The following is a 27,323-nucleotide window of genomic DNA, read 5'->3' as shown; positions in this document are numbered from 1 at the left end:
TTTTTCTTGGGTAGTTTTTTGATTACAGCTTCAATTTCTTTCCTGTTAATTGGTTTGTTTAGATTTTGTGTTTCTTCCTTGGTCAGTCTTGGAAGGTTGTATTTTTCTAGGAAGTTGTTCATTTCTTCTAGGTTTATCCAGCTTCTTAGCATATAGGTTTTCATAGTAGTCTCTAATAATTCTTTGTATTTCTGTTGGGTCCGTCGTGATGTTTCCTTTCTTGTTTCTGATTCTGTTGATGTGTGTTGATTCTCTTTTTCTCTTAATAAGCCTGGCTAGAGGCTTATCTATTCTGTTTATTTTCTCAGAGAAACAGCTCTTGGTTTCACTGATTTTTTTCTATTGTTTTATTCTTCTCAATTTTGTTTATTTCTTCTCTGATCTTTATTATGTCCCTCCTACTGCTGACTTTAGGTCTCATTTGTTCTTCTTTTTCCAATTTAGATAATTGTGACGTTAGACTATTCATTTGGGATTGTTCTTCCTTCTTTAAATATGCCTGGATTGCTGTATACTTTCCTCTTAAGACTGCTTTAGCTGCGTCCCACAGAAGTTGGGGCTTAGTGTTGTTGTTGTCATTGATTTCCATATATTGCTGGATCTCCATTTTAATTTGGTCGTTGATCCATTGACTATTTAGGAGCGTGTTGTTAAGCCTCCATGTGTTTGTGAGCCTTTTTGCTTTCTTTGTACAATTTATTTCTAGTTTTAAACCTTTGTTGTCTGGAAGGTTGGTTGGTAGAATTTCAGTCTTTTTGAATTTACTGAGGCTCTTTTTGTGGCCTAGTATGTGGTCTATTCTGGAGACTGTTCCATGTGCACTGGAGAAGAATATGTATCCTGTTGCTTTTGGGTGTAGAGTTCTATAGATGTCTATTAGGTCCATCTGTTCTAGTGTGTTGTTCTGTGCCTCTGTGTCCTTACTTATTTTCTGTCTGGTGGATCTGTCCTTTGGAGTGAATGGTGTGTTGAAGTCTCCTAAAATGAATGCATTGCATTCTGTTTCCTCCTTTAGTTCTGTTAGTATTTGTTTCACATATGCTGGTGCTCCTGTGTTGGGTGCATATATATTTATAATGGTTATATCCTCTTGTTGGACTGAGCCCTTTATCATTATGTAATGAACTTCTTTATCTCTTGTTACTTCCTTTGTTTTCAAGTCTATTTTGTTTAATACTAGTACTGCAACACCTGCTTTTTTCTCTCTATTATTTGCATGAAATATCTTTTTCCATCTCTTGACTTTTAGTTTGTGCATGTCTTTGGGTTTGAGGTGAGTCTCTTGTAAGCCGCATATAGATGGGTCTTGTTTTTTATCCATTTAGTGACTCTATATCTTTTGATTGGTACATTCAGTCCATTTACATTTAAGGTGATTATCGATAGGTGTGTACTTATTGCCATTTCAGGCTTTAGGTTCGTGGTTACCAAAGGTTCCAGGTTGCTTTCCTTACTATCTAAGAGTCTAACTTAACTCACTTAGTATGCTGTTACAAACACAATCTAAAGGTTCTTTTCTACTTCTCCTCCTTTTTCTTCCTCCTTCATTCTTTATATATTAGGTATCAACTTCTGTACTTTTTGTCTATCCCTTGATTGACTTTAGGGATAGTTAATTTAATTTTGGATTTGCTTCGTAATTAGCTCTTCTACTTTCTTTACTGTGGTTTTTATTACCTCTGGTGACAGCTATTCAACCTTAGGAACACTTCCATCTAAAGCAGTCCCTCCAAAATAGACTGTAGAGATGGTTTGCGGGAGGTAAATTCTCTCAGCTTTTGCTTATCTGGAATTTGTTTAATCCCTCCTTCAAATTTAAATGATAATCTTGCTGGATAAAGTAATCTTGGTTCCAGGCCCTTCTGCTTCATGGCATTAAATACATCATGCCACTCCCTTCTGGCCTGTGAGGTTTTGCTGAGACGTCTGATGTTAGCCTGATGGGCTTTCCTTTGTACGTGATCTTATTTCTGTCTCTGGGTGCTTTTAACATTCTGTCCTTACCCTTGATCTTTTCCATTTTAATTATTATGTGTCTTGGTGTTGTCTTCCTTGGGTCCCTTGTGTTGGGAGATCTGTGGATCTCCATGGCCTGAGAGACTATCTCCTTCCCCAAATTGGGGAATTTTTCAGCAACTATCTCCTCAAAGACACTTTCTATCCCTTTCTCTCTCTCTTCTTCTCAGGTAGCCCTATAATGCAAATATTGTTCTGCTTGGATTGGTCATACATTTCTCTCAATATTCTTTCATTCCTAGAGAGCCTTTTTTCTCTCTGTGCCTCAGCTTCTTTGTATTCCTCTTCTCTAGGTTCTATTTCATTTATTGTCTCCTCTACCATATACAACCTGCTTTTAATACCCTCCATCGTGCTCTTCAACGATTGGATCTCTGACCTGAATTCATTCCTGAGTTCTTGGATGTCTTTCCATACCTCCATTAGAATGTTGATGATTTTTATTTTGAACTCCCTTTCAGGAAGAGTCACGAGGTCCATATCATTTAAATCTTTCTCAGGAGTTGTATTAATAATTTTACTCTGGACAAGGTACCTTTGGTGTTTCATGTTTGTATATGGTACCCTCTAGTGTCCAGAAGCTCTATTCTGGAGCTGCTCAGCCCCTGAAGCAATGTCAGAGGTCTCAGGGGAGCGGTACTGCTGCCTGGGGGGAGAAAAGAGCTGTTCTCCGCCTCTAGGCTTCTGTGCCTTTCTCCACTGCCTGAGCCAGTGGGCCGGTCACACAGGTGTAAGTTTTTGTCCCAGAGCAGCGGGATATGGATCTCTGCTTTCCACAAGTGGCCGGAATCCCAGTTTCCCCAGGAACTCTGCCTGTATTAACTTTCCAATCCGGTAATCATGTGAGTCTCATGAAAGCACCATGAAATGTAGGTTTGTGCTCCCAGAGCAGATCTCCGGAGCTAGGTATTTAGCAGCCCCAAGCCTTCCACTCCCTCCCTGCTCTGTTTCTTTTCCTCCTGCCAGTGACCTGGGGTAGCAGAAGGGCTCGGGTCCCGCGGAGCCACAGCTCTGGTACGTTACCCCATTCGGTGAGGTCTGCTCTTTTCTTCAGGTGTATGCAGTCTGACACTGTCCTCTTTCCTGTTGCTCTCTCAGGATTAGTTGCACCAACTAAATTTTCTAATTGTATCCAATTTTAGGAGGAAACCTCTGTCTCTCCTCTCATGCCGCCATCTTTAATCCCTATTTACTTTTGTACATGAAATCAGTGTTCCCTTTTGAAGGAAATACCCTCTTGATATCTCTCTCAATTATTTTCTATCACAGGATGTTTGGATCTGGCAGAGAACATAACTTTACACGTCCCAATGAGAAGGGAGAGTATGAGGTGGCAGAGGGAATTGGATCCACTGTGTTTCGAGCTATTCTAGTGAGTACTTGTTTTATATGTGTATTGACTTAATCATATGACCCCTTCATGGTAGGTACTTGAATTGGAAGCAGAATTCTGTTTGAATATTTTTATGAAGGTATGAAGGATATTGTTTTTTGAAAAATGGCATTTAATTCATCTTTATTTTTAGTACATGAAGGTAACATGACACAAATAAATGAATTTTATGACCTTTGCAAAGATAAGGTAGGGGAAGATTAATTTCTTAGGTCTCCATAGGCAGTTCTTTTAAGAGTTAAGTCATAACATTTCTGGGGCCATATTAATTCTCCTTAATTCTCTGAAATACAATAAGTTGATCATTTTTCATAGCCAAGAATGAACATGAATACTTGAACTCTAATATTTTATTGCACATAACCAGCAGTATAGACACTTACAGACATTAAAAAGTCATCTCTAAAATGTACTTATTAGCATCTTTGTTTTAAACCTTTTTTTTCTGATGCTTTTAACTTCATTTTGAGGAATATTTGAATTAGTATAATAGAGACCCTACTTGTAATTTCAAATCAGTGATAAAGATTTGATTTATATAGTGTGTGATGGTTTGTGCCACAGTCTGAAGATATAGTTTCCTCAAATAGTTTTAAGGAAAGAAAGGAGGCAGGATCCTGAGGTATAAGACAGGAAATGTTATTGATCTTGATCAGGTTGTTAGTACTTGGATAAGTACCACAAGAAGTCTTGCTTCCATTGGTGCAGCAGCTTTAGGAATTGTGTTACTGTGGCTCTGAATCTCAAAAAGCTTGATGCAAATGTGAGTTTTTTGGTAAGTGCTTTTCTAGCTGCCCATACTTCCATTTCATCCCTAATGGAGTTAACAAATAAAAAATTTTCTGACTCAGCTATGGAGTAACATATTTTTACTTCTGGGCCAGCCCCTAACAACTTTTTAAGTAGATTTTGGAAATAATTACTATTGTTTGTAATAATATGAGAAACACCAAAGAGTAGTATTAGGAAGAAGAATATCTAATTGTATATTCTGTTTACATATTTTAATACTTGGGTATGATTTTGAAGTTCTTTATTAGTAAAAACCTTACATTTTGCTTAATGCTCTAGATAGTAGTTAAGATATTATTTAACTTCCTTGCTTAAAAAAATTTTTTTTAATTTATGGTAATTATATAGAAAAACAACTTGTAGGGGGAAAATATCTATGAATCAGCATGATACAGTAGATAGGAGAGATAGATACATAAATAATGGGGAGACCCGGGTTCCCGTCTTTCCTTGTTACATAGTTGTATGACTGGATGAGTCAGTGAACCCACTTGGATCTAAATTTTTCTTACTGGTAAAATGAAAAAGTGATAAGGTGAAGCTCCACCCAACTTTAAAATTACACAATTCATAAATCACAGAGTTCCATTGTTTTTGAAAATGCTTTCAGCTTAACCTTAGTAATAAGCTTTGGCCACTATATGCTCCAAATGTTTTATGCATTCTTTACCTTTTTTTTCAGGATTACTATAAAACAGGAATAATCCGTTGTCCTGATGGCATTTCTATTCCTGAACTGAGAGAAGCATGTGACTATCTTTGTATCTCTTTTGAATATAGTACTATTAAATGTAGAGATCTCAGTAAGTATGATGTTTTGTGTGTGACTGGTTTGTAGAGTTAAAACATTAGAATGAAAAGTCTGAAATAATGCTATTTACCTAGACTTCAAATATTTGTTTATATTGAATTGTAAAGCATTCTAGTATCATGAAGATTATTTATGCAAATCTATAGAGGTCTTTATAAGCTTCTTGTGCAATTTTCCAAAACTTTTTTTAACTTTCATAATTTATTTATTTTTGATAAGAGTCTCCCAGATTTCCTTCTTGACTGTTTCCTGTATTATTTGTTGCCAGTCTTTATCTCTAGGTTTGGGAGCCCTGTCTTTGATCAAGTGTGGTGTTTGGCGTCACTCCTTAGATCACATCAACCAAAAATTTATAAGTTTTTTTTACTTGGGAGGTAATATCCTAAGACACTATGGAAGATACACATAATTCTCAAAAACAGTATTTGTCGTGAAAGATCTTAGACTAAATACCTAGCCCTCATTTATACAAAGGGTTAAATGATTTCATCCCAGAACTTGAAACAGCCTCAGAGCAGGGTCTAAAACTTTGGAAATGCTAACTCTTTGATTGATAGTTTTCTCTCACCACCTCCCCAGCACCTCTCCTTTTCACTCTTATGGCATGCCTAAGAAAAAAGGTGATTATACACAGAGAAGTCAAAATAGTCTATGAGACTTTTCAAATATTGACTTGGATGTTAAGTGGTTGGAGAAGTTCAGAAGAAGGAGAGAGCATTGTGGGCTCGAGGGATTGGGAAAAAGTTCAGAGGAGGCAGGTAGCAAAGAAAGAATAATTTAGAAAGAATAGAGTAGGGAGGTCATTCTAAGAACTGAGATTTTTGGAGTAAAGATGCAAAGGATATACTTTGGAAATAACCTAGTTGAAGCAGAGACTTTATACCAGGACCAGAGAGAGATGGGAATAAATAAGTGGGCTAGATTATGGAAGGTATTTAATCCAAACTAATGTTCTTACATTTTATCCTGTATACAGTGGGAAGCCATTTAAAAAGTTTCCTATATGTGGTTATAGCCTTATGTTAATCTCACACATATGATTATCTTTACTTCATCACCTAAACACAACACTAGATTGACAGAGTAGTGTCATCCCTTCTCAAAGATCGGTGTGTTAGAAACTGTGAATGGGAAATTCTATTAAAATTTTTAAGGTGCCTACTATATACTTAAATTTATCTATCATTTTTCATGCTTAGTTATGATCTAAGTCCTTGAAAATGAGTGGCCTTAAGTCTGCTCCTAAGTACCACTGTATTTTTGCCAAACATTCTTTAAAGTCTTCATAAAAATATCAGGTGGGACAAAGAAGTAGATGGTCCACCTCTGAGTCCATTTCTCTATAAATGACATTTTTAAAGTTTATAGTCAAATAGTTGGACAGGTGGAGCATATAAATGTAAACTTAAACAAAGTTGTTATTTTTCCACATTATAAAAAATGTTTTTCAGGCAAAACCATGAGCATTAATTAATCTAATTATAGAGCTTTGACTTCAAGTTTTGTGTTTGGACCATTTAATTTAACTTCATATAATCATATACTGTATTTTAGTGAGTGTCAGATAAAGAAAACACTAGAATTCCTTACAGGTGATGTAGATTTTAGTTCTGTAATCCTTTGGAAATAGTTTACCTTGTTATCTCTCATATAAGTGTCATGTATTTGTTGTGGAATTGAAGGTAAGAATATCTATATAAAATGTCTAATATGCTTTTCCTAAACTTTTGGCCTTTCAGTAATACTTTTAATAACTATGTGGATTACATGTAATATATGTTACTAAAAATTTAGAGTCTCATAGATTTTACTAAAAATATGTGATAATTTGAAGAGCTAGAAATAGTCTTGTAAAAATTAAAAGGTGTAAACTTAAGTCTAAAAATGAATTTTTTTCCTGCAGGTATGTGCCTTTCCTGAATATTGGAATAGTACTTTACACTAAAATGTTCAAATTTGTCTCTTAATTTAAAATTATACAAGTATTAAATGCTTATTGAATAGAGTCCTGTATTTCTTGGACAAGTTACTTAAAACCTTGTTTTTTAGTTCCCTCTTCCTAAAAATAGATACATTAGTATTTATCTCAAAGTGTTATTGTGAAGATTAAATGAATAGTGTTTGACACACGGTGTTAAATAAGGGTGTGCTTTAAAAAATGTGGCAAAATTAGGAAGGAGATAAAGGTAAATTAAAAGAAAAATATTAAGGGATCATATTTGACATGCTGAATATTTCCACATGGTAGTGTATTGTGAATAAGTGTATTAGTTAAATATCCTTCAATAACAACTTGTTTAATGGTTTACAAGTAATCAGTCATTATGTGCATCTTTACTGTACACTCCCTTTATACTAAGTATTAGGCATATTAAGGCAGTGACAGAGGTCCCTTCTCTCATGGTGCTTGCAATATAGTGGGGAAGACAGACAAGTAAATTACGTTATGGTATTAAAGAAAGCATAGGGTGCTAAATGAGCATATAGGAGCTGTAAGTAACTCAGGCCTGGGGACTTCAGGAAGTTTTTGGAGGAGAAGAAAGAAAAAGTATGTCCTAGGCAGCAGAAATGGTATGTTCAAAACCAGGATTAGTTAAGGGAAGAACTGATTTCTCAACTTTCTGTCATAGAACTTACCATATAGTAAAGAAATTCTGTGGTAAGTAGTAGCTCCCCAATTATGCTACACATTTCTTCAGTGTCCACATTCTCTTCCCAGGCAAGCACTTGAATCCAGAAGAGGTTTTACGAACCAGAGCTGAACTGAGGAATGTAGACCCAGGGCTAAAAGAAAATACAGTGATACAGTGTCCTTGGGTGAAAAGTGGTATGGAAAGTGAAATGATAAGTTTGAATAAAGCACCAATTTAGAAGGCCCAGGAAGAAGGGCACCATCCATCCATGTCGGAGAAAATGGGACTTCACCTGAAGACCACAAAACTGAAGTTACATCCAAGTCTATTGAGAAAGGGAGATCAGAGGCACAGCCTACCTATGTAGTCACTAAAGACATAGAGGCACTCAAACGACTGAAACACTCATGTGTTCTCTCCCAGCTCTATTTTTCAGTTTGTAGCATTAAACCAGTTTGAACTTGAGGACAGGGATGTTCCATGGTGCCTGGCACACAGTAATAACTCAATAAATATTTGCTGAATGAATGAATGATTTTATCCCCTCAAAGATTTTTTAGGTCCTTATCCCACTTGTCTCTTTTAGTATCATTAGTCTTTCCTGCTTTATACAGAGTAATCCTCAGGCTCAATCATACTCAAATATGCTCATGTCTATTGTAGGCATTCAAAAAAGTTATTTTAAAAATTTTGAGCTTTTCATTGGAGTTCTTTGAAGTTAATATTTGAGAAGATTTAACATACTTACGGACTCCTGCTTCAACTGCTATGTCTTGCTATTTATTCAGTTTTCATTTGTCTTTTATTTCTGCTCTAGTCTCATTAATTCTTAGATATTTTGTGTTTTTGTTATTGTGGTATGTAGAATATGTGTTTAAATTTCCTAACTGCTAACATACAAGAAAATTATTGAATTTGTACATTTGTATTTGTCAAAGTGTTTACCTCAAAGTGTTGATATAACAGAACTATGTTTATTTCTAGTAGTTTTTCAGTTGGTTTTCATATATTCTTGGTAGATAATTGACACTGTTGCAAATAACACTTTTTATGTCTTGTTTGTCTAATTGAATTGGCTAGAATATTTTGAACAATGTAAAATTTAGTGATAATTCTGAGATGCTTGTCTTGGGGGCATTTCCTTTAGCTTTTGCTGTTAACATCACCCATTTCTTCTGGATCCTCTCTTCTGTTGTCTCTTTAACAGCCTTCTTTTAGGTCTTCCATGTATTTTTCTTCTCTCACTTGCTCCCTGATCATTCATCTCTAGATTGTGGTTGTTCCCAACTGTCTTGTCTTTAACTACCCTCTCTTTCACAGAATCTATACACTTATTCGGAGTGATGCCATTCATCACTGTGGCTTCAAATATAATCTATACATTGCAGACTCTCAGGTCTTTATCTCTAATTCCTAAGTACCAGTTATCATTTCTAGTTTAATATTTAACTTACAATTTCCCCTTCTTAATCAGACTTTTTATAAGAGTTCCCTACATAGAGTACTTACACTGATGAATGAGACAGACCTTGTCCCTGCCCTTACAGGTTTACACTTTAGTAGGGAAGACATTCAGCACATAATGAAAAGCTGTGAAGAATGCAGTGAAGAAATGAGATGCTGTGAGAAATGTATAGTGAAGGGGTTGTCGACAATCGTTTTCTAAGTTAGTGGCATTAAGGCTGAGACTCACAGTAATGCAAAGAGGGTAAGAAGTGGACTATATAGACAGCAGAAATGGTTATTTACAGAGGCCCTCAAGTTGGAAGGAATATGATGTGCTTATTGAACTGAAAGAAGAGAAGTGGCTAGAGCAAATGGATGGAGTGTGAGTGTTGAGAAATAAGGCCAGAGAAGCAGAGAAGAAACAAAATTTATGAATTGAATAAATATTTAATGACTGTCCATTCTGTATATAACACTGTTCTAAGTTTTGGGGCTACAGCATGAACAAACCAGACAAACTTCTGGTTCTAATGGAACTTACACTACTTTGGGAAAGATAAGACAATAAACAGTGTAAACAGAGAGCATATGAACAGTGAACATTGGTATGCTAGATAGTGCTAAGTGCTGCGGAGGAGGGAACAAAGTAAGGATGGGTGTACAGTAGCCAGAGAATGTTCTCTGGAGAGGAAAATTTAGATAAGTTCTTAGCAGAGGTTAGCAGTGCAAGTGTTGAAGCATCTTGCCTGGCATGTTTAAGAGCCACAAAGAGGCTACTGTGTAGTTGGGATGAAATGAGTAAGAGTGTTAAGTAGCAGGAGATGAGGTCATGAGGAGAACTACTCCTGTAGGGCCTTTGTCTTTTGGCCTTTTTTTTAAAGTAAGGTATTATTGATATACACTCTTATGAAGGTTTCACATGAAAAAACAATGTGGTTACTACATTTACCCATATTATCAAGTCCCCATCCATATCCCAATGCAGGCACTGTCCATCAGTATAGTAAGATGCCACAGATTCACTATTTGCCTTCTTTACACTACACTGTTTTCCCTGTGATCCCCCACACCATGTATACTAAACATAATACCCCTCAATCCCCTTCTACCTCCCTCCCCACCCGCCCTCCCACACGCCTACCCTTCAATAACCACTAGTTCCTTCTTGAAGTCTCTATGAGACTGCTGCTATTTTGTTCCTTCAGTTTTGCTTCATTGTTATACTCCACAAATGAGGGAAATCATTTGGCAATTGTCTTCATCTGCCTGGCTTATTTCCCTGAGCATAATGTCCTCCAGATCCATCCATGTTGTTGCAAATGGTAGGATTTGTTTCTTATGGCTGAATAGTATTCCATTGTGTATATGTACCACATCTTCTTTATCCATTCATCTACTGATGGACACTTAGGTTGCTTCCATATCTTGGCTATTGTAAAAAGTGCTGCGAGCCTTTTTGTTCTGCTAATGGTGTCCTTTGCTGTACAGAAACTTTTTAATTTGATGTAGTCCCATAAGTTCATTTTTGCTTTTGTTTCCTTTCTCAAGGAGATGCGTTCTGGAAGAAGTTGCTCATGCTTACATTCAGGAGATTTTTGCCCATGTTGTCTTCTAAGAGTTTTATGGTTTCATGACTTACATTCAAGTCTTTGATCCATTTCGAGTCTACTTTTGTTTATGTGGTTAAACCGTAGTCCAGTTTCATTCTCTTGCATATAGCTGTCCAGTTTTGCAACACCAGCTGTTGAAAAGGCTGTCATTTCCCCATTGTATATCCATGGCTCCTTTATTGTTTATTAATTGACCATACATGATTGGGTTTATATCTGGGCTCTTTAGTCTGTTCCATTGGTCTATTGTTTTGTTCTTGTGCCAGTACCAAATTGTTGTGATTACTGTGGCTTTGTAGTAGAGCTTAAAGTTGGGGAACATAATCCCCCCAGCTTTATCCTTCTCAGGATTGCTTTGGCTATTCTGGGTTGCTTGTGGTTCCATATGAATTTTAGAACGATTTTCTCTAGTTCGTTGAAGAATACTGTTGGTATTTTGATAGGAATTGCATTGAATCTGTAGATTGCTTTAGGCAGGATGGCCATTTCAACAATATTAAATCTTCCTATCCATGAGCCTGGGATGTGTTTCCATTTATTGGTATCTTCTTTAATTTCTCTCCTGAGTGTCTTGTAGTTTTCAGAGTATAGGTCTTTCACTTTCTTGGTTCGGTTTATTCCTAGGTATTTTATTCCTTTCGATGCAAGTGCGAATGGAACTGTTTCCCTGATTTCTCTCTCTGCTAGTTCATTGTTAGTGTATAGGAATGCAACAGATTTCTGTGTATTAATTTGTGTCCCGCAACTCTGCTGAATTCAGATATTAGATCTAGTGGTGGTTTGGGAGTGGATTCTTTAGGGTTTTTTATGTACAATATTATGTCATCTGCAAACAGGAACAGTTTAACTTCTTCCTTGCCAATCTGGATGCCTTTTATTTCTTTGTGTTGTCTGATTGCTGTGGCTAGGACCTCCAGTACTATGTTCAATAGAAGTGGGGAGAGTGGGCATCCTCGTCTTGTTCCCGATCTTAAAGGAAAAGCTTTCAGCTTCTCGCTGTTAAGTATATTGGTGGCTGTGGGTTTGTCATATATGGCCCTTATTTTGTTGAGGTACTTGCCCTCTATACCCATTTTGTTGAGAGTTTTTATCATGAATGGATGTTGAATTTTGTCAAATACTTTTTCAGCATCTGACATCATGTGGTTTTTGTGCTTCATTTTGTTGATGTGGTAGATGATGTTGACGGGTTTTCGAATGTTGTACCATCCTTGCATCTCTGGAATAAATCCTACTTGCTCATGATGGATGATCTTTTTTATATATTTTTGAATTTGGTTTGCTAATGTTTTGTTGAGTATTTTTGCATCTATGTTCATCAGGGATATTGCTGATTTTTTTTGTGGTGTCTTTGCCTGGTTTTGTATTAGAGTGATGTTAGCTTCATAGAATGAGTTTTGGAGTATTCCCTCTTCTACTTTTTGGAAAACTTTAGGGAGGATGGGTTTTAGGTCTTCACTACATGTTTGATAAAATTCAGCAGTAAAACCATCTGGTCCAGGAGTTTTGTTCTTAGGTAGTTTTTTGATTACCAGTTCTATTTCTTTGCAGGTAAATGGTATGTTCAGATTTTCTGTTTCTTCCTGGGTCAGCTTTGGAAGGTTGTATTTTTCTGGAAAGATGTCCATTTCTTCTAGGTTATCCAGTTTGTTACCATATAATTTTTCATAGTATTCTCTCATAATTCTTTGTATTTCTGTGGTGTCCATGGTGATTTTTCCTTTCTCATTTCTGATTCTGTTTATGTGTGTAGACTCTCTTTTTTTCATGATTAGTCTGGCTAGAGGTTTATCTATTTTGTTTATTTTCTCGAAGAACCAGTTCCTTCTTTCATTGATTCTTTCTATTGTTTTATTCTCAGTTTTATTTGTTTCTGCTTTAATCTTTATTATGACCCTCCTTCTACTGACTTTGGGCCTCATTTGTTCTTCCTTTTCTAGTTTCATTGTGAGTTTAGCTGTTCATTTGGGATTGTTCTTCTTTCTTGAGGTAGGCCTGTATTGCAATACACTTTCTTCTTAGCACAGCCTCGCTGTGTCCCACAGGTTTTGCAGTGTTGAATTATTGTTGTAATTTGCCTCCATATATTGCTTGATCTCTGTTTTTATTTGGTCATTGATCCATTGGTTATTTAGGAGCATGTTGTGAAGCCTCCATGTGTTTGTGGGGTTTTTCATTTCCTTTGCATAATTTATTTCTAGTTTCATACCTTTGTGGTCTGAGAAACTGGTTGGTACAATTTCAATCTTTTTCAATTTACCAAGGCACTTTTTGTGGTCTAGTATATGATCTATTCTTGAAAATGTTCCATGTGCACTTGAGAAGAATGTGTATTCTGCTGCTTTTGGGTGTAGAGTTCTGTAGATATCAGGCCCTTCTGTTCTACTGTTCTAGTGTGTTGTTCAGTGCCTCTGTCTCCTTACTCATTTTCTGTCTGGTTGATCTGTCCTTCAGAGTTGGTGGAGTGTTGAAGTCTCCTAGAATGAATGCATTGCATTCTGTTTCCCCTTTTAATTCTGTTAGTATTTGTTTCACATATGTAGGTACCCCTGTGTTGGGCGCATAGATATTTATAACAGTTATATCTTCTTACCACATTGATCCTTTTATCATTATGTAATGTCCTTCTTTGTCTATTGTGACTTTCTTTGTTTTGAAGTCTATTTTGTCTGATACAAGTACTGCAACTCCTGTTTTTTTCTCCCTATTAGTTGCATGAAATATCTTTTTCCATCCGCTCACTTTTAGTCTATGTATGTCTTTGGGTTTAAAGTGAGTCTTTTGTAGGCAGCATATAGATGGGTTTTGTTTTTTTATCCATTCAGTGACTCTTTGTCTTCTGATTGGTGCATTCAGTCCATTTACATTTAATGTGATTATCGACAGGTATGTACTTATTGCCATTACAGGCTTTAGATTCGTGGTTACCAAAGGTTCAAGGTTAACTTCCTTACTATCTAAGAGTCTAACTTAATATGCTATTACAAACACAATCTAAAGGTTCTTTTTTTTTTTTCTTCTTCTTCTCATTCTTCCTCCTCCATTCTTTGTATACTAGGTATCACATTATGTACTCTTTGTCTATCCCTTGATTGACTTTGGGGATAGTTAATTTAATTTTGCATTTTCTTAATGATTAGCTGTTCTACTTTCTTTACTGTGGTTTTATTACCTCTGGTGACAGCTATTAAACCTTAGGAACACTTCCATCTATAGCAGTCCCTCCAAAATAGACTGTAGAGATGGTTTGTGGGAGGTAAATTCTCTCAGCTTTTGCTTATCTGGAAATTGTTTAATCCCTCCTTCAAATTTAATTGATAATCTTGCCGGATAAAGTATTCTTGGTTTGAGGCCCTTCTGCTTCATGGCATTTAATACATCATGCCACTCCCTTCTGGCCTGTAAGGTTTCTGCTGAGAAGTCTGATGATAGCCTGATGGGCTTTCCTTTGTATGTGATTTTATTTCTCTCTCTGGCTGCTTTTAATAGTCTGTCCTTATCCTTGGTCTTTGTCATTTTAATTACTATATGTCTTGGTGTTGTCTTCCTTGGGTTCCTTGTGTTGGGAGATCTGCACACCTCCATGGCTTGAGAGACTGTCTCCTTCCCCAGATTGGGGAAGTTTTCAGCAGTTACTTCCTCAAAGACACTTTCTATCCATTTTTCCCTCTCTTCTTCTTCTGGTACCCCTAAATGTGAATATTGTTCTGTTTCGATTGGTCACACAGTTCTCTCAATATTATTTCATTCTTAGAGATCCTTTTTTCTGTGCCTCAGCTTCTTTGTATTCCTCTTCTCTAGTTTCTGTTTCATTTATCATCTCCTCCACCATATCTCATCTGCTTTTAATTCCCTCCATTGTGCTCTTCAATGATTGGATCTCCTACTGGAATTCATTCCTGAGTTCTTGAATATCTTTCCGTCCCTCCATGATCATGTTAATAATTTTTATTTTGAACTCTCTTTCAGGAAGATTCATGAGTTCGATGTCATTCAAATCTTTCTCAGGAGTTGTAGTATTAATTTTACTTCAAACCAGTTTCCTTTGGCGTTTCATATTTGTATATGGCACCCTCTAGTGTTCAGAAGCTCTACTTTCTGGAGCTGCTCAGCCCCTGAAGCAATGTTTGGGTTTGCAGGGGAGTGGGATTGGTGCCTGGGGGGAGGAAAGAGCTGTTCCCTGCTTCCTGGCTACTGTGCCTGTCTCCACTGCCTAAACCAGTGGGCCCAGCACACAAGTATAAGCGCTTGTCTATGCTTTGCATTTGTAGTTGCTATAGACATCTTCCCTCTGGCTGGCCTAATGCCAGGGTAGGGTTTGTTGGTTTGCGAGCTAGGTGGGGCTGGCTGGGAGAAAGGCCCAGTAGGCTGTGTATCACGGAGGGGGTCCTTGGAGCTGTGTAGCCAACCAGGGAGCTGGAGTACCTGAAGATCGTGAAAGCTTCCAACCTGCTGGGCAGAGTACACCCGGACAATTTTGTCTACCATGTCATTTCTCCTGTGCAGTAAGCTGTGTGCAATCCTTGCCCCTTTAGAAGCTCTCTTGCTAAGGGCTTCCTCGTTAGGAAGTCTCTCAGACTGCCCGCCTTTTGTCCCAGAGCAGCCACATAAGGATCCCGGCTTTCCACAAGCGGCTAGAATCTCAGTCTCTCCAGGAATTCCTCCTGTTTTAGCTTTCCAACCCCCTAATCACGAGAGTAACGTGAAAGCACCATGACATGTTGGTTTGTGCTCCGTAGTTAGATATTCAGCAGTCCCAAGCCTTCCACTCCCTCCCTGCTCCATTTCTCTTCCTCTTGCCTGTGAGCTGGGGTGGGGAAAGGGCTTGGGTCCCGCTGGGCCACAGCTTTGGTACGTTATCCTGTTCTGTGAGGTCTGCTCTTTTCTCTACGTGTATGCAGTCTCGCACAGCCCTCTTTCCTGTTGCTCTTTCAGGATTAGCTGTATTAATTATATTTTCATATTATATGTGGTTTTAGGAGGCAGCCTCTGTCTCACCTCTCACACCTCCATCTTTAATCCTCTGACCTGTCATGGCTTTTACTCTGAATGATATAGGAAGCCATTGTAAGGTTTTGAACAGAGGAGTGGTATGATCTGTGAAGCTGCCACATTTTACCATGTCACGGGGGCACCATTGACACACAATTTAATATAGAGTTGTACAGTGTGGTTCTGACCTGACTTAGGCTTTAAAATAGTCACTCTTGGCTGTTGTATTGGAGATGTTTCTCTGGCTGCTGTATGCCTTGTCCTTACTTTTTCCCCCCTCCTCAGCACTTGGCACTACCTAGCATGCCAGTGTTAATTGTTCATACGCTGTTTGTTTACCGTGTTTATTGTCTGTCTTCCCCCAAGGAGTATAAGATGAAGGGGAATTAAGATAGAAGCAAAGAGATAATTAGGAGGCTATTGCTCTAATTCAAGTAAGAGATGGTTGTGGCTTAATAAGCCTGGAAGCAGTGACAAGGGATCAAATTCTGGAGTGAAGTTGTCAGGATTTGCTGTTGATGGAATATGGGGTAGGGAAGAGAGTAGAGGACTTTAGTTAACTGTGAATGTAGAGTTGCCTTTAATCATTAATTGAGATGGGGGAGACTTTATGGGGAGTAGAAATTTAGAAACTTAATTTTGGACATGTTAAGTTTGAAATACCTGTTAAGACATCCAAGTGGAAATTCTGAGTGGGACATTGCATACACTTATCTAAAGATTAGGAGAGAAATGTGGACTAGATATTTATTTGTAGGAGTTATCAGTATATGGATAGTATTTAAAGAAAATATTTTCTTCTATTGATCGTATTTAAAGAAAATATTTTCTTTAAAGGACTTACATACATACTGATCCACAATCTCCTTTTTCACATAATAGGGCTTTTTGGACCAAGTTGAGGATTTGGGATTTTTATTCTAAGGATAGATAATACAAGCCATGAAAGGTTTAAATTAGAGGAGACATGTAATTAGATTTGGCTGTTGTGGGGAGAATGAACTACACAAGGGCAAAAGTAAATGTTGAGAGAACGTAATTAGAAGGTTTTATAGTAATTTGGGTAAGAATTACCATTGACTTGGATTATGGTAGGGGCAATGGAGAGGGTAGGTATTCTGGTTAACTATTACAATGTACAAACCATTCCAAACTTAGTAGCATAATCTTTTTTTTCTGTGGGTCAAGAATTGAGACTACAACAGAAGTGGATTATGTCTGCTTCAACAATACCTGAGGCCTCATTTTCTGAAGAATTGAAGGGCTGTGGTGACTCAAAAGGCTGGAGTCTTCTTTACTCACATGTGTGCTCACTGAATTGGGATTACTCAAAGGCTGGGTTCAGCTAGGGCCACTAACAAGAGTACCTACATTTCGCTAACAAGAGTACCTACATTTGGCTTCTTCGTGCATCTTGGGCTTCTCCGTGCATCTTGGGCTTCTCCAACCCTGGAGTCTGGGTTCAGAGAGGAAGCATTTGGAGAGTGAGCATTCCCCAAAACCAAGGCAGAGCCACAAGTCATAGACTGTCACCTCTGCCATGCTTCTCTGGTTATCAGCCAAGTCAATATGACCATCCCAGGTCAAAGGGGAGGGCATTTAGACTCCACATCTTGGGAGGAGGTGTCAAGGTCACATTGCAGTAAAAAAGTGTAGTGTAAGATTTTGCAGCTTTTTGGAAAATAGCATCTTCCAGAGAAATATCAATATTTAATGAACAGCAAGGGAAGAAAAAATTGGCAAAGGTGGCCAAAGAAGAACAGCTGTAGAAGAGAAAACCAGGGATAATGGTGTCAGAGATTCTTAGGGATGATATGTGTTACGGAAAAGGTAGGGGTCCTTATAAGAGAGTCAATTGAGAGGTTAGATAAGATCAGGATAAAAAGTATTCATTGTCTTTAACAATTAGAAGGTCATTTGGAGACTATATTCAGAGCAGTTTTGAGTAGGGAGTGTGGAAGCCAGATTGAAAATGTTAGAAGTTAGATGTTAGGGGAAAGAGAATGTGTTGATAGATCTAGGAGTTTGGCTATGAAAGGAGTTAAAAAATTACAGTGGAAAGTAGGCAACCTAGAGAGACATGGCTAAATAATAATAGTAATGATATGGATTGTTGATTATTTAACCAACCATTTACTGTATTACTAATCATATGTTATTAATACTTACTATATAATAAGCATGTTTTAGGGAAAATAAGCTCCCCTTGGGACTATAGATTTGAGTTCTACTGTCTTTTCTAACCCTCCCAGTAGTTCTTGAGATGGTAGAGCCTTAGAGAAGAGATAGGACATTGCCATTGAAATAATAAGAGAAAAAAAATTAGGTCAACGCAATTGAGTTTGTGGCTGTGTATTTGGGAATTTAAAGTTGTTCATTTTGTCTGTATTCAAGGGTGAAGTGAAGTGTATTTTTTACCTCTGAATTCTAGGTTCAGGTCTGCTATGTAATTCTGTATATGCTGTGTTATGCTTGGCTTTTTACCCCCCTTATCCCAAAGCCAGTTGGTCCTGCTCTTTTTCCTACACTACATTTTTAACGCTGCTTGTGAGTAAATATTCTGGGAAAGAAAACATGTGGGAGATGGAATATGGCAGCTATTTTAGTTCATGTGGACAGTGTGAAAAATATTCTTAAGATATACTTTAAGATATAATTGCATATATTGATGAAAGACGATTTGATATAATCCTGAGCTAGGGATTGGTTAAGAGACAGACTTAATTGTGATTTTGCAAATTAGTTTGTAACTGTAGGCAGTTTACTTCATTGTGTGTAAAATGGTGAGGCTTGTGTTGGATGCCTTTAGTTGGCCTTTCTTGCTGTAAGATCCTACAGTTCCATAAGATCTCTTCCTAGGAAAAGTTTTGTTGACTAAAGAGTAGCCTCTATGTTGTCTCTAGGATCCTAAAGTAAATCCAAACTAATCTGATGTTTTGTTTGTGTATTGCTACTTTACTTATTGGTCACCCAAAAAATCAAGATACTTTTGTGGGTTTCATTTCAGGTGCCCTAATGCATGAGTTATCAAATGATGGTGCTCGTAGACAGTTTGAATTTTATCTGGAAGAAATGATCCTGCCTCTCATGGTAGCTAGTGCCCAGAGTGGGGAACGAGAATGCCACATAGTGGTGCTTACAGACGATGATGTGGTTGATTGGGATGAAGAGTATCCACCACAGATGGGAGAGGAGTATTCACAAAGTAAGTATTGTGGCATGTTTTCTCTCTCTTGAATTATCATAGATTGTCTCTTTACTTTTAAAATATTGATCAAAGGACTGTTTTTATAAAGAAAGAACCTTGAGCTGTTTCCTACACCAGGAGTCAGCAAACTATGGCCTGTGGGCCAAATCCAGGCTGTCGCTTGTTTTTCAAGTGAAGTTTTAGTATTGTCTCTGGCTGCTTTTGTGCTATAATGGCAGAGTTGAGAGTTGCAATGGAGACTGCATGGCTTGCAAAGCCCGAAGTATTTACTATCTGGCTCTTTACAGAAAAAGTGTGCCCACCCTTGTCATGCACAGAAATGGTTTGCTCTTGTGGAGTATCTGGGTCTTGATGGATTTTTCCTTTGTGTTTAGAAAGAAGCATTCTAGAAAAGTAGATCCTGTAGAAGTAGACAATTGATAAACAAGCTGGGGTTTTTTTGATGAATTTTTATTTGTATATAAAACAAGAAGCTTCAACTCATTAATTTTGAGGGTGACTTTAGGTTCTAAGAAGTTCCTTTTTTTAATATCATATGTGTTCCTGCCGGATATAATGACCCTTTAGAAAGCTTTGTGGAACTAAAGTTAAGCATTTCTGACCAAAACAACATTATCTTGAGTAGCAATGACTAAGTATTTTTCTCTTCCAAACTTTTTCTGACTAGACCTTTTGATTTTTTTTGTTAGAAAATTTATCTTGTATTGTTTTTCTTGATGAATTTCACACAGTATTTTTGGAGTTTCATAGAGAAATAGTTAAAAGGATAATTAAATAGGTAAAATAGCCCAGTATCATTTTATACTCCAATCTGTGTTGACTTGGTAAGGATTAGGGTTTAAGTAAAAAGTAGAGGAATATAGAAAGTACCAAATCCTTTAATTTTTCCATTTTACTTACAATTGTCTAAAAACAAAGCAGACTCCAAGTGGCATTCTTTTTGACTTCTAAAGATTTTCAAAAGATTATTTTAACACAGGTGATAATAGCACTTTTCAGAGTTTACATTGAGGTGTTTCCTTTGCATGATATACTTAAATGAATGCTCTGATTCTTTGGACGGTTACAGTAATAGATGTTTTGTTATTTCTTCATTCCTAGGCTTGTTGCTGACTACAATTTTCTATAATAAAATGTAGAATAACAAGTTGAACAAAATGGGAAAAATGAAAGGTTACCAAATATCAGAAGAAATATACTAAATTATTTTCTACCAATAAAGAGTAATGAATAAACTTTTAATTTGTAGTTTAGTTTCCAAAAAGTTTGACTTCAAGAGAGTAGAGCGAACCATAAGAGTACAGAAAGGACATTATAGTGATACAGAAATTATAGTAGAGCTGGCTTTTCCTTTTTAGTTGTTGAGCTTTCCATTTGAGTGGTTTTGGTTTGTTTGTTTTTTATCTTAAGCTTTGAAACTTAAAGGACTTGAAAACATTTTACTTAATTTGTCTAAATATGTTTCATTTTGTGCCAAGATATTTCAACCTAAAGAAGATTCACTTGAGAAAACAGATAGCCTCTTCCTCCTGATTTCCTAAATGTGACATATGACAACATCCATTCTGAGATGTCAAAAAGTCTTTTTTCTTAAAATATCAGTAATAATAAGGATATATTAATAATCACACATTTACCCCACGAGTAGTAGCATCTGTATACGTATTTTCCTTTTATTGGCTCTTAAACCAGCATGTTTGGTTTGTGAGTGTGTTTTTCTTTTTTTGAAAAAACCTTTGCAGTTCACCTTTTAAGGGAGATAACTCCACCTGAAAGAGAGAAGGCGAGGAAGGTCCATCAGTCTAACTCCCTGAAGTTCCCAGCACATTTGGAAGACTCAACATGTTGTCAGTGGAATGTCTGCCCTTTGCAAAGCCAGTTTGCTCTAAACAGACTAACCTAGGCAGAACATGCTCGAATCTGCCGTTTTTAACATCAGTATTAAATGGGGCTGTTCGCCTGAATGGAAAACAGTTTTGGGGGAGGGTCTTTGCTTTCTGGGGGAATTATTAATAGTTGCTCAATCCATGAAATATAAGATGTATCCATTTTGCACTCTCTGACAAGGCAGTTTTTTCCCTTCCAGACAAGGCCTTGAAGGCATCATAGCAAAGTCCTTTACTTTGCCTGCTTGATAATGTATGTAGTATTGATAGTTCTCTTACTTGAAGAAATTGGGGCAGATCCCATTCCACTAAGTTTGTATATGATATATCTTTCAGAAGGAGATTTTCTTCCTATGGATTGGGTTACCTGATTTGTTATTAAAGCTTTTCTTGTTTCAACTTAAGTAGACATTTGCTTATACATTAACTGTACTGAATTGTCCTGTCATGTTGGCTAGTCACCCTTTGGCATCACTGCATCCAGTATTTGGGCTTTTAGGGTTGTCAGGCCTCTTTGATGATCAAGATAAATTTAAGTTCATCTCCAAGTACTTTGATTTTAATAAGAAGATATTCTTGTCTTTTTGTTTCCAGTTATTTATAGCACAAAATTATATAGATTTTTCAAGTACATTGAAAACAGAGATGTGGCCAAATCAGTTTTGAAGGAGAGGGGTCTTAAGAAGATTAGACTGGGAATAGAAGGTAAGTCATTTTCATTATTTTCTGTTAGTTTTCTTTTGAAAAAACAAGGTTAAAAAATGGGATCCCATTTAGAATATAGTTTAATACTTTGAAAAGCTCAAATGATTATTGAATGCTCGTGCAGTAGACCTATAAATAACAAAAACCAGCTTCCTTTATCTGACAAAGATAGAAGACCATTATAAATTATTTATTCCATAAGATTCCCTGGCAATGTGGAGATAAGAATTTGTCTTTTCTGCCATAGCTCACCCTAATGCTTTTTTGACTGAGCCCATGTAGTATGTTTGGGCATACATGTGTGTACGTCCCTATAAGATAGGGTTCTTTGCCTCGTAGTTATCATTGGAGCTCCCAAAACCCAACAGAGCTAAAAAACTACATTCTGAAAATTCATGTAAAAGCAGTACTAGTAGTTTACTGGTATCTTAAAGTATGATAATAGCTTATTTTCAGATTAAATACAAACTGCATACTTACTTTATCTTATACTTAAATGATACATTTTTAGGCTTCTTTTTACTTCGTGATTTAAATGAATTTTTCTAGATGCTCTTTTATTCTAAAAAGAATAAGAACAAAAAAAGAAAAGAATGTACTAAGAACAAAATATCTTTCTTGGCATAACATGACATACTGACAAGACTAAGGGTTCTGGATCCAGATTGCATGTGTTCAAATCTTATGACTTGATAGCTTAATGTTAAGACCTCAGCCAAGGTACTTCTGTGTGCCTTACTTTCCTCTTCTGAAATGGGAGCATTAAGTGCCTTATCAGGTTGTTGTGAGGAAAGAATGTTAGTACATGGAAAGCAATTAAAACAGGGCCTGGCACATAGTAATTTCCCATGTTTGTGATGGTGATAATGAAGATAGTAGTGTTGTTCATCAATGACCAGTTGAGCTGTTGGGAGGTCACAGGACTGCTAAGACATATGGGAAAGAAAGACCAGAAACAGATTTAGCAGTAAGGAGAGGAAACTTTGGACTTAAAAAAGTAGTGGAATTGCTGACACATTAGCTTCACCAGTATATGTCCTTTCTTGCCATTTTGCAAACAGTGGGGTTTAGCTATTTGGTTTCAGAGCTAGGGAGAAGGCAGCTGGAAGCTACTTTAGATTGGGCGGACAGGAAGGCCTAAGGAGGAGACATTTGAGTTGAAGCCTGATGACAGGTAGGTTGGAACCAAGTTGTAAAAAAGCCTTGTATTATATATATATGCTAAGGAGTACAGACCCTCCCCTTTAAGTGTGAGGAAACCATTGGTAGTTTTTAAGCAAGTATGTAATAAGATTACACTTCATTAGAGTGGTGATTGGAGGACAGAATGGAATATAAAGAGATAGAAATTTAAAGGTTTTCTAATAGTCCAAGAAGAATCAAGGACAAGGGGATAGGTACCTCTTGTGATCTCTAGTGCTGCCCTTTAGATGGTAATTAACTGGCGTGTGAAACAAAGAATGCTTTCTACAGACGGTCTTTAGAGGGCTTTCAACCCTACTTGCCCCTGTGCCCCTCTCACCTTAATCACATACACATGCACTCCACACATGGCTAATACTAGCTACCAAAAATGACTACATTCATCCCCGTATGCCATTAATCATAAAAAGGGGCCATACTATTTTTTTCTGGTTCTAACTATGGTCTAACTATGGCCTGTAGGCCAAATGCAGCTCATTATTTTTTTAAAAGAGTTTTATTGAAACAGACATGTTTACTCATTTATGAATTATTTATAGCTAATTTCACTTTACAATGGCATAGTTGAGTAGTGATAGAAACCATATGGCCCATAAACCTGAAATACTCACTGTCTGGCCCTTCACAGGAAATGTTTGTCAATCCCTGGTCTAAACTAGCAATTCTTGCTAGTTCGAAGCAGGGAAGAGACTTATAGTTTCTAAGGGGAATATGTCTGGAGAAATTGCCTTACTGATAAATGACTGAAATTTTTCCAAAACTAGGAAATAGTTTAACTATTACTTTGCAGTGATTATGATCCAAGAGGAGGAAGGTATAATTAATCAGTCAAAGTTGCTTTGGAATTGCCAATCTGAATAAGCTGCTCGGTGGTTATAGTAGTAATGTTAAATGAGATAGGGAATAAAATACTGGTTTTGCTAACCTAGGTGCAGAAGTACCTTTAGAACCAGTGAAGCTGGAGATCTCTATAACTTTTTGTCGTTTAACAAAAGAAAAAAAAACCCAAGAGCAATATGAACATGAGATTTAGGTTTAAGGAAAATAGAAGGCTAATGTAACAATAAATTATAGGCCTTGAGGCCAGATAATCCTGTGAAGGGAAGAATTCAGAGATGTTAAGGATACATAGCTAGAGCTCAAGATACATGAATTGCATCCCATTAGGTCCCATTCCATTTGGGACCTATTCTCTCCTTGCTTTGACTGTAATGATGTTTTTCTGGGTAGTTGGTGTACTGAGTAGCTGAGAGGATGGTGGAAGGATCTGTGAATCCCATCAGTAGGATTTCAGTTGCTGGCTGTTGAACTGATGACTAAGGAGATGGAATATTTATTTCTCTTCTTTGTTTTGTGTGTTCAGGAGCTACAGCAGAAAAGCCATCTTTAGGCTTAAACTGGGTGAGAAGTGCTGTGGGGACATGCTGCATGTGTGCGTGTGCATGTGCATGTGTGTCCTCAGTTTTTAAAATCTTTTTCTCCTCCAGGTTATCCTACCTACAAAGAAAAAGTAAAGAAAAGGCCTGGGGGCCGCCCAGAAGTGATTTACAATTATGTCCAAAGACCCTTTATTCGAATGTCCTGGGAGAAGGAAGAAGGAAAGAGTCGGCATGTAGACTTTCAATGTGTAAAGAGTAAATCTATCACCAATCTTGCAGCAGCTGCCGCTGACATTCCTCAGGACCAGCTGGTAGTCATGCACCCCACTCCACAAGTCGATGAGCTGGATATTCTCCCTGTCCATCCCCCTTCTGGCAGTAATGACCTCGACCCTGATGCCCAGAACCCAATGCTGTGACGTCGACGTTCCTGGAAACCATAGCATGCTACTTTTCACAGTGACGTTGCACTCTCCTCATTCTGCACTGCAGGCCGCTCTCCTCACTGTGAGATGCACATAACAGTGTTTAGTAATTGCAGTGTAGGCTTTTTTAAAGACCAAAGGTAGCTGAATGGTTTTTTAAGAGAGTACAGCTCTACCATCCTGAGGTTCCAGTTACATAAATGTCTTTGTTTACCAGTAGGTTTGTGAAATTGGTTCTTTGTATGGGGGACAGTTCTTTTTCACACATCTAGATCTTTTCAGAAGTGGTGGAAATTGGCAGCTGGGGTATTTTCAGTCTAGATTGACATTCATGACATCCCAGATAAAATGTAGAGTATTATATAGTTGCACTTTATAAATGGTGGTTAAATGGAACTGTTCAAGCCATTTTTATAGTTGTGATGCGCAATATAACTTAAGTAAGTGCTTCTATCAAAATTTTCCTTCAGTAAAATGTGTATAGTTTGCTGCCCAAGATGAGCAGAAAAATGAATTTTTATCACTGGGCTTATTTGAATGATAAGGATGAGATTCAATGCCTGTATCTTACTGGTTCCCTCCAGTGCCATTTTCACCTTTTTAGAATGTGTCACATGCAGGGAGTGTGAACATCAGAGTTGGTTTATTATCCAGTCTGCCTTACCCTTAATCTGTTCACAGATATTTATTTACTAATGCTTTTTTTTCTTACAAGTTATGGGATAGGAAAATGAAGTGTTGCTCTTCATTTACTAAATGATTGTAAACTCAAGTTTTTCATCAAAATAAAATTCCATTGTTTTAATGATTCTGATCACCTGTATAACCACCTTGACCAGATTTTTGGTCTCGTAATTAGATTTTCTATTCTTGTTGGTGTCAGTAACTAGAAACCAAATAGTAGCTCAGGGAACTCTTAATTTGGTATATGTGTGCACTTATATTCCCCACTAATTATAAAATGTACTATAAATCCAAAACAGTATTAAAGCTGAAAGGAACATTTTCTAGTCCAACCTGACATGAAGGGCAAAATACTTTTACTAGGTTATATATAGTAACCTCAAGTTTCAGAGCCAATTTCTAACAACAGTTCAGTGCTTTCCCCATTATATCACACTGTTCTGCTTACTAAATTATTCATGCAAATGCTATTTTCTAATATTCTGATTCATTCTTGAATTGGACCATAGAAGTATTTAGGTGCTTTGAGTCTGGAGTCATATGGCTTAAATGTATGAAGCCATACAGCTGTGAGTGGTAGTATAAAGGAGTTGTATGAAGCCAGTTTGGTGCAGCTAGTCTTGAAACTATAATTTCAGAGGATTTGAAATTTGTGTTTAAGCAGCAGTGTCTCTCCAAATTGTTGCAATTTTAACTATTTTAACAATATAGCTAAGCTAGTAACATGGGAAGTCATGTAAGTCCCAGAATTGTTATGAAGGCCACAAAGGCATTATAGTAAATGCTATTGGGATGGATGGCCCTTAAACACTCACTGTAGAAAATCTATCTGGCACCCCACAGAACACATAAGATTTTTTTCTAATTGTTTGAAATGTGAACAGCATTTATAGAACAAGGGAAACATTTATTAAAAATATTTAACTAATACATTATAGTTTAACCCATATTTATAGTAAAGGATTCTTACAAGGAAGAATAAACAGCTTTATGATACAATTAGTATAAGAAATATCCACATGGGGGACTTCTTTGTAGTGTAAAAACACCATACATCTGAAATGACCATTTGCATATAAAAGCTACCAATGATGCTTCTGTGCACAATGATTAAAAAATTCAACACAAAAACAGAATCCAAAATATACAATTAATGCAAGCTATCCACAGCTAGCCCAATCAATGATGAGGAAACACTGGAGCAGGCTTAGTTCCACTTTGACTTTACACATAGTAAGATTGACTTGTATCAATGGCTCTGAGATTGCTTTTATGAAGACAGTACATAAAAGCTGTTCTCTCTTTATCCAGTAAGCTTCACAGACTGTAAAACTCCACCAGTAATGCACTTTGATACTGTAGCTGTTGCTAAAGCAACATGTAGTTTACAGCGGCCATGGCAAGTCGCTAAAGTCAACAGGGCCACCCAGGCCAGCATCTGCTTCCAAGAGGCTCATTATGACAGCCATTGCTGCTTCATCATTACTGGGACTACTTGAGCCTTGATCGTTGTCTATCATGTCTATGCCTATGTGAGGGTTCTCACCTGTGGGAGGAGATTAAAAACTGGTCAGTGATCATACCACAACATATTTAATACGAAAATTATACTTAATAGTAGGGTAAGAAGGCTGGTTTTGGGCTGCATTGCCATTTTTTTCTTAACTTTGGTGTTTTTCAGAGAGAAGAACCAATTTTTAGAAACAAAAGACTTAAACTTCGGTAAAGACGAAAAGCATTTGAGTTGACCTCATTTTAATATTCTGATATACCCAGTTATAGGGAGTTAAGAAGGAAAGAAAATTTGGAAGATAGAGATTAGTAAATAAAGATCTAGAAAGACAAGTAGAGAAAAAGATGGGTGGGAAGGGAGAAGCAAACTTTTCATTGCTTACTGACTTTTAATACTCTGAAATGCTTATTGATCACCTTTCTAGGCTTTATTTCTGCACCTTCATCAGCTCTCCCTCTGAAGAGTCCCACTGGTGGGAGAAAGCTTGCCTAGGCTGCTATAATCTCCTCCTGAGTTCCAGGGAAACACTTGGACCCCACCACCAGAACTCAGCCACTAAACTCAACTTCGAAGTAAAGATTTAAACAAAACTTTGTTCTTATCAAATTTATCTAGAACTAGCTTATT

General features: G+C 37.1%; 2 protein-coding genes across 18 annotated transcripts in view; one reads left to right on the top strand and one right to left on the bottom strand.

Moving 5' to 3' along the window:
- The window catches only part of BTBD10 (BTB domain containing 10), a 74,952-nt gene extending 48,972 nt beyond the window's left edge, over positions 1 to 25,980 (top strand). For both annotated transcript variants that reach the window (XM_036918055.2, XM_036918053.2), the window contains 5 exons: positions 3,286 to 3,388; positions 4,884 to 5,004; positions 18,701 to 18,898; positions 21,382 to 21,492; positions 24,183 to 25,980. In XM_036918055.2, coding sequence (XP_036773950.2) covers positions 3,286 to 3,388; positions 4,884 to 5,004; positions 18,701 to 18,898; positions 21,382 to 21,492; positions 24,183 to 24,493 — 844 coding nt within the window. In that variant the 3' untranslated portion in view covers positions 24,494 to 25,980. The remainder of the gene's footprint in view (positions 1 to 3,285; positions 3,389 to 4,883; positions 5,005 to 18,700; positions 18,899 to 21,381; positions 21,493 to 24,182) is intronic.
- An 89-nt stretch (positions 25,981 to 26,069) lies between these two features.
- Positions 26,070 to 27,323, bottom strand: part of BMAL1 (basic helix-loop-helix ARNT like 1) — a 99,751-nt gene continuing 98,497 nt past the window's right edge. For all 16 annotated transcript variants that reach the window (XM_057507403.1, XM_057507401.1, XM_057507398.1 and 13 more), the window contains one exon: positions 26,070 to 26,729. In XM_057507403.1, coding sequence (XP_057363386.1) covers positions 26,569 to 26,729 — 161 coding nt within the window. In that variant the 3' untranslated portion in view covers positions 26,070 to 26,568. The remainder of the gene's footprint in view (positions 26,730 to 27,323) is intronic.

Source organism: Manis pentadactyla, chromosome 9 (genome assembly GCF_030020395.1).
Source record: "Manis pentadactyla isolate mManPen7 chromosome 9, mManPen7.hap1, whole genome shotgun sequence".
Lineage (NCBI taxonomy): Eukaryota > Metazoa > Chordata > Mammalia > Pholidota > Manidae > Manis > Manis pentadactyla.
This window is presented reverse-complemented; position numbering and strand designations above follow the sequence as displayed.